The 8270-nt window shown below is 41.2% G+C and overlaps 1 protein-coding gene across 1 annotated transcript; it reads right to left on the bottom strand.

The window, feature by feature from the left end:
- Positions 1–2398: 2398 nt before the first annotated feature.
- Positions 2399–3532, bottom strand: LOC131158545 (uncharacterized). The gene has a single exon (XM_058113415.1). The coding sequence runs from the start codon at positions 3530–3532 to the stop codon at positions 2399–2401; it is 1134 nt and encodes a 377-aa protein (XP_057969398.1).
- Positions 3533–8270: the final 4738 nt, after the last annotated feature.

The following is an 8270-nucleotide window of genomic DNA, read 5'->3' as shown; positions in this document are numbered from 1 at the left end:
CATGAAGTGCATGTATGAGATTTCTTTTTCCAATGTGCCTGTAATCATGAACCCAATCTCTGATCTTGGTCATATCTTTGAATTCCAATCTAAGGTGAATGTCTTTGAACTGGTTCCCCTTAAGCTCAACATGAAATTTGCCCCAGTTAAATTGGTTTGTGCCTGCTCTCAGCCATGTTTTCAAATTTTACTCAGTCATGAAGGTACCCGACCTGACTCCAATGAGACTCATTATAAAATCTGCCACAATTACATGCATCTGTAACTGATCCTGGCCATATTTTCAAATTCCACTTGAGTAAGCAAATTTCTGAATTGGCTCTCCCAAAACTTGACATGAAACATGCCTCAGTTGATGCATTTTGTGACTGGTCCTATTCATCATGCATTTTCCAGACAAGGGCTTTCTTTAGATTACATCCTTAATGTTTTAAAATTGATTTGAAATTTAAATAAATAAACATGCAATCAGATAATTCAATCTCATTAGGGGTACGAATGGAATGCTCAAGTTTGCCCTTCTGTGCTTACTTAATAGGATACAACTTTACCAGTATTTTCTAGCCTTACTACTGACTTAAGGAATCACATCAGTGAGCAAATCCCCCTTTTTCTCTTTTCTCTTTTTTCATTGAACCTGTAACTAGAGATCCTTTCTTGCTCATATCAACTTTATGTCTAGTGTCTTATTGAATAATTTGATCAATATTCCAACCATCTTGCATCTCTCAATGATTGTACTTTGTACTTAAATGCCCAACAGAGATCAATGGAGTGACTAGGGGTGTTGGCGTGGAATGCACACTGAGTATCTGGATAGTACCATTACGGGAGGCGGTGTCATTCATGTATGCCGGGGATGACTGAGACGAGCTCTCTTTCTTGCAGTTGAGGAAACAATTCCGAATAGGACATTGGAATTGGATCGATCCTATTAGGACCCTTTCCACGTTTCTGAACGTCCGAATGGGTGGGTGTAGGCCTGGAGGAACTAATCAGAGGCCTTGTGCTTGCTCGTGCTATCCGGTTAGTGCTGGGTCCAAAATTGTTTCTAGGACCACAGTGCTGACTCCCCTGATAATGCCTTCCTTGGATTACTTGGGCTTCTTTGCCCTTGTTTCTTTAGTCCTTTCTTGGAGGGCTCTATTCCGACTCAGGCTATCTTGCCTGCCTAGTATTGTTTGCCCCTTTAATTCTTCCTTCGGCGACTGCCCAATCGGGATCATTCCGGGGGGTGCCTCTGGGGAAACAGATAACATATGTCCTTTCGATAGGGTCGTCACATGGATGAACTACCTCCTCATTTTCAGTCAAAGGGCAATCTCGTGCTATCGTTTCTTTCCTTTGATGAGAGTACTCACTCGTCCTCTCTTCCATGCTCTTTGTAGTTAAAGTTGCATCATGACTGTATTAAGCAATAAAGTGCGAGTCAAATTCTCCCAAGTGCAAACCTTTACTTGGTTATACCATGCTAGAGCCTTCCTAGTAAAGCTTTCTCGGAACAAATAGAAGAGCAGATCATCATTGTCAGCATGCGCAACCATCCACCAGAGATATATTCTTAAATGAGCAAATGGGCACTCGATCCCACTATATTTCTCAAAGCTTGGCCTTTGGAACTTTAAAGGAAAAATCGAATCAGACCATGAATCAGGGTTACCAATGTCTAATGAATCAAACACATTTGTTCCTTGCAGAGCTTGAACCGTCCTTTCTCCCCTTTCCTTTCATGATTCACTTCTAGAATGGGGGTTTGTTCTTTACTTACTTCTTCATCCCTTTCCCCTTCTGGCAATGCATGGACATCCTTCTTTGGTTGGAAACTTGGGTCCTGAGTCTCTAAGACAAATATGTGCGAGCTTAGGCCCAAACCGGCTAGCGACTTTATTGGTGATGATGGATGCTTGCTCATAGAGGGAAACAAAGGCTTGCTTTCAACTACCTGTTTTGGAGCTTGCGTGGTCTTGCTTAAAGAGGCAACCATCTCCATTAACTCATCCATCTGATTCTTAATCTCTTAAAGATCACAGAGAGTATCCTCCTAACATTGTTCAAGAGCCCTTACATGGTTTTCCAACTGACTCCACATGATCCCTTCTTTCTCCGGGTATTGTACAAGTGGATGTAAGTCTCAATTGTTGTCACCAGGCTTGTTTCGTGCTTCTGCACAGATAAACCCATGCTTCAAGACAATATATGCATGAGTATGTAATGTCATGAATGTTTGATACATGCATGTAATAAGAATGAACAATGCAATGTATGACATCAAACGTTTGAGTTGCCAAAAGCATTAAAAATCGCCTTCATTAATTCATGAAATGGGTACATAGACAAGTTTCTTATCCCTTTTCCCATTACAACCATATCCCTTTTAGCTGTGCTCAAGACCCTTTTTCTACAAGGTTGAGTTGATCTGAGCCTCATTACAAAGTTCCCCTCTCAATGCCATTACTTCTTCTTCATCTTGTATGCATTGAGTCTTTTTTCGCTTTGCATCTTCTTGGCACCCAAGGCTCATTTGGCATTCCCCATCTCTTGCTCTTTTGGCAACGAGCTCTGCCTTCATGAGTCCTTCCATCCCAAGTTGGCTTTGGGATGCTCCTAGAGAGACTTCTGTGATTCTATGGTTAACTCGGTTGACAATCCAACTGTCATAACTTCCTCGTGTTTCTAACAGACGCTCACATGAACTAATGATATAGACAGTTCTCCATGCAGTTACAGATTTTACAATTAACTTATGGGCTTCTGCTTGCTTGTAATCGAACTCTGATTCACTTAACCCATGAGTCATCGGTATGAACTGGCTAGAACCCACTTGCCTCTTGAACATAAGGGGAGTGTACATAGTCCCTCCCCATGGGCCAAGTAATGGGACCCACAGGAAGTTACAACATTGGTAGATCATATCAAAACTTCCCATCCATGGCGCCATCCATGAAAATCCTTCAGTTTTCCAACTGCGCATTCTTTCGGCCCATTCTCCTTTGCTAGAATGCTGCTCCCACAAAGCCTTTTCAAAGTCTGTTAGTTGAATCCGGAGTTTCGAGTACACAAAATGAAAATGGTTCTCTTTGCATGACACATGACTCATGAACCACACATAGAGTAATGGAACACAGCATTTCAATCGGCCTTTTCCTTTAGATCGGCAATAATCCAAAGGCCAGATTGTTTCTGCGAAAATGCATGGCACCGGATTGACCCCTTTTTGAACTTGGGCCACAAAAGAGACAACTCCCTTATTAATAACCCCTATTTCTTTCGAGAAGATCAACAACCCATAGATGGCAAGGGCTAGTACGCTCATATGACTTTCTTCTGATTCTTCCGGTTTCACCAAAGCTTTCAATACTTCCCAGGAGATGGCTTTCGCGTCCTTGCTAACTTTGTCATTCACTCTTTGGGCCTTAACACCAGTTACCCTACTTAGCTCCTTTCTGAATAAGGTGGCTGGATTAGCCACATAAGCTTTGTAGTTTTTTGACAAGTTCAGCAGAGATACATATTCTTCTATGGTAGGAGTCATGTCTACCCCTTCCATGGTGAAGCAACGATAAGGAGGGTTCCAAAACTCTATTAGAATGCTTACTACATCATGATTGATAGTTATATGTAGCAGGAGGCCTATGTGACCATACAACTCTGAAAAATGTAGTCGTCTCTCAACTGTCCAATCAATCCAGATTTTCCTTATTTCCTTCAGGGCATTAGTTCTAACATCCAGTTTGACCTGAGCTGACAGCTCCTTTTCTGAGTTGTGATTCAGACTATCCCCGTGATGGTTCTACCAAGCTTCAGAATAAGCTTGGACCACGATCTCCTCTTCTTTGTATATTGTCATTGGACTTATCACGGATTAAATTTGGGCTATCTTAGAAGTTTGGCAACACAATGGTAAGCCTGTCATGCATGGCTATGCGTGGAATTATGTATGAGGTGTATGCAATGCAACCTAAATAGCCACTTTGCCAGAATTCTGAAAAAAACTTTTGCAACTAATGACAAGACTTCAAAATTGAACCGACCCTCGATGCACATTTATTTTCCTCTGATGACCCTAAAAAGGCTGACTTTATCTGTTAGGTATCCAATTTTCTACTCAATCATTCACTTCCTTAGCAAGGACTTAGGTACCCAGGTTTATTTAAAAGGAGTTAGGCTTGGAAGAAACGTTAACCTAGGTTTTTATGTAATAGGACCGAAGCCCAATTTTTAAAATCTAGATTTGGCTTTTTGAAAATTGGGTCCGGCCGGGTTGTTTGCACGTTTAGGAAAAAAGCTAGGCCTGGGTTATTTGAAAAGAATTTGACCGAACCATTTTTTTTAAAAAAAAAAGGCTTGAATCTAGTGTTTTATTTTCATAAAGAAAGGGTCGTGGTCTCACTATCGAACTTTTTCAAAATATTGGCTAAGTGGTATGGATGCCTAACATGAATGCATAATATACAACACATCGCAAGACATTTCAAGACATATATACAACAGACATGGATTACAATCTGTGGACAAGGATGTGGCCTTTGTCGTAACCCCAGGGTAAGTATGTACACAGGGTTTTCCGAGGCTCTATCCCAAGGAGGGGATTCTGGACAACAATGTGTGGGCAGGCTCTAATCCCTATTAACAATAGGTCCCCAGCATGAAACTCCATCCTCCCTCACAGAGGTTTAGACAAAGCTCGCATTGAGCGGAGTGGTTCACGCACCCCCAAGGACCATGTCCCATGAGGGCTAATGGTATTGTGCTCCTTTATATTCCTAAAGGGTAAAGCCCAGATATAAGGTTGATGAAAGTTTGTGAATTTACAAGTTTAGCCTAATTCCACTATCCCCACATTTATTAGCATGCTTGTTTGAACATAGAATTCACAATTAAACACATGCTTAACAAAACAGTAGAGGAAAAAAAGCATCATGCTTATTCAAGATATTCACAACTAATGACATGCCTAGCTAAAGCAATTAGAACAAATCACATGCTTATTCAAGTACCAAAGCCAACAAAGCATTTATAATTAATCAAATACACACAATTATTCAGATATATGCAACCAAGTCATCAATCTGTACAAAAATGAAATGGAGTACTCTCAAAGGCTTATCAAATTTGAATTTCGGGATAATCTCCAACTAATTACTGGCTCAACTCTCAAACGTTCCCAGTGGAGTCGTCAAGCTGTCGCGACGTCTCGCACCCGGCTCAGAGAGCCACTCTCTGGTAAAAATGGGGTGCAGCTGCGAACTAAGAAAAATGGATGTGTGTTTTGAAAAAGTGATTTTCTATGGAAAACAATGTGTGATGGAGTCGCCACTAACATTTTGAAGTGCGGTTAGAACACTTGATTACTACCCCGTTAGGGGTAGAATCGATATGCGTCACCAGGGTCGGGCTTGACAGTACGGTTACGCGAGGGGAAGGTAATAGCACCCCCTACGCACTCGTTCTTATGAACAGTACCAGATCAATAAAAAATTATCCCCAAAATAAATCTAATAAGCCTGCCAAAATTACTCCCTTTCAAAAATCAAAAGAATGAAAATACTATATAGGTATTCCCTCAGAACTAGGACAATCCAGTACTGCGAAGATTCTATGCCCCTAGTTGCAATCATCAGGAAGGAAAATCAAGAAAATGAGGTACAAAATACTCTCCTGGGGGTTTTGAAATCCATAGTTTTTTCAAAGTAGGAAAATATTATCTCAGGAGGTGTTTGAAGTTTGTTCGAGATGAAAATGATTTTCTGTGCCTAAAAATATTTTTGTGATTTTTCTAAGTGTGAAAACATTTTTTGTGATTTTTTTTATGATTTTTTGATATTTTTCCCAATCTTTAAAATAGCACAAATAAAAATCATGGAAATCAAAATATGAAAACATTTTTTGGGATTTTCTGAGAATTTTGTGATTTTTTGTGAATTTTCTAGATATCTAAATAATAATATACAAGTGAAGTGGAGAAAACCGGCGTGAACTGGTTCAAGAGAGAAGCCGGTAGAGTATTGACCGGTCTGGGGGAAAACTAGTTTAAGGTCTTAGTCGAGACCATAAATCAACGCGCGTTGCCTTGTGCGTGTGCTATGTGTTCAAGTGTATGTTAGAGTGCATGAATGCATGGTGCATGTGAGCATGAATGAGCACACATATGAATGTGTGTGCATGCATGAATGAGCACGTGCATGGATGTGTGTGCATGCATGAATGTGTGCGCAAATGAGCATATGCACGTGCCTACGTGCATGAATGAACGATGACACCGACACATGAATATGCGCATGCGTGCGAGTGCATGTATGGTCATGCATGTATGCATGATATGTGATGGATAGGCGCACGCATGGCATGCGTGTGCATGCATGTATGCATGAATAATGACATGATGTAAGGCCTAGACTAGAATACTCATGCCATGCATGCATGAATGGACAATGACCCACGTGATGATGTCATGGGTGACATCAAAATGCATGAAGTGGGTTGCATGCACACATGTGTATGAGTATGTGAATATGTGCATTACATGCATGTACACGTGCATGTGTGTTCGAGTGTGAGTGCATGCATGCAAGTGCATGAATATGAATGTGTGTGCATGTGTGAAATGGCATGCATGTACACGCATGAACACGTGAATGTGTGTATAGGTGAATGCATGCTTGCATGTGTAGGTGAATGCATGTTTGCATGTGTATGCATGTGCATGTGAGTGTATATGAATGCATGCATGCATGTGTGTGTGGGTGTATATGAATGTGTGCATGCATGTGTGTGTGAGTGTATATGAATGCATGCATGCATATGGGTGTGGGTGTATATGAATGTGTGGAGTTACGTGCATGTATATGCATGTGTATGTGTATGTATGTGCAGGAGAGTGTATATGAATGCGTGAATGCATGTTTGTGTGAGTGTATATGAATGCATGTGATTGTGAAATTGCATGCATGTATATGTGTGCAAGTGGACGTGGGTGTATGCGAATGCATGCATGCATGTATATGCGTGCATGTGGACATGGGTGTATGTGTGAGGTCACGGGTGATGATGTACCGCACGAGTGTATCTGTGTATGGACAAGAAGGAGCATGCATGCATGGTGTGTGTAAGTGCACGCATGAATATGTATGGATAGGCGTGCATGGATGGATGATGATGTGTGCGTGTACATGGATGTATGTAAACAACGTGTGAAAAGTGTGTGTGCATAAATGTGTGTAAATGACATGTGCAAAATGTGTGTGCATAAATGTGTGTAAAAAATAATATACAAGTAAATGTTAGTATGCAAGTTAGAGTACAAGAAATTAAAGGTTAGTATATAAGAAATTAAAAGTTAGTATACAGGAATTTAAAAGTTAGTATACATGAATTTAAAAGATAATATGCGGAAAATTAAATGTTAGAGCGTAGGAAATTAAATGTTAGTATGAGTTAGGATTAGTATGAATGCAAGCAAAGAAATCAAATGTTTGTAAAAGTTAGTAAGTTAATAAATTAGCCTGTGAAGGTGTGTGAAAAAGTGTGTGAGCAGTGTGTGTAAATGTATGTGAATGGTGTGTGTAAAGATGTGTGGACAGTGTGTGTAAATGATGTGTGAATGGTGTGTGTTCGTGAGTCGCAAAAAGCCACAGGGGACGTCAAACACTTGGTGTGCATGTATTAGTAGTGTGAGTAGTGTTGTGTTCAAATACTGTGTGAGGTACGGGTGAATATGTGCAAACAGTGTATGTGGGTTAATTGGTTAACAGTGTGTGTGTTGTGCAGGTAGAGGGGGTATTAGTGTGTGTTGTAGTGTGTGCTTTAGTGAGTGTGAGTGTGAGTGAGTAGGCATGCCTGCGGGTGTGTGTAGCATGCAGTGACGTGAGTGTGTGTGTGTGTAGCAGTGGGTGCCACTGTGTGTGTGGTGTGTGAATAGAGTGTCTTAATTCATGCATTTTCACGGACACCTTACGGCCCATTGAAAATCCACGAAATGAAAAGGGAAGAAGGAGAGCACATCAGAAGAATGGGGCCTACGAAGGGTGACTGAGAGATTGCAGCTGGTGGTGCGTGGCAGAGAACAAGAGAGGGAGAGAGAAAGATTGGTTTAGAAAGTGAGAAGGGAGAGTGGACTGAGCTGGTGAGGCTGACGACGGGCAAAGAACTGAGCTCCGGTGAGCTGGTTTACGTGGGTGGATGTCGTGATGGTGGTGATGGATCTGTGAAAGAGAACCGAGAGAGGGAGGCAAGGATGGAGGGTGACTCGGCCAGAGGCTAAACCAGAGAGA

This window comes from Malania oleifera, chromosome 6, assembly GCF_029873635.1.
Source record: "Malania oleifera isolate guangnan ecotype guangnan chromosome 6, ASM2987363v1, whole genome shotgun sequence".
NCBI lineage: Eukaryota > Viridiplantae > Streptophyta > Magnoliopsida > Santalales > Ximeniaceae > Malania > Malania oleifera.
Note: the sequence above shows the minus strand (reverse complement) of the source record. Positions and strands in the feature narration are given on the sequence as shown.

Excerpts from the sequence above, each read along its gene's own strand:
- LOC131158545 (XM_058113415.1), bottom strand. The coding sequence starts at position 3,532 with ATGACTCCTACCATAGAAGAATATGTATCTCTGCTGAACTTGTCAAAA.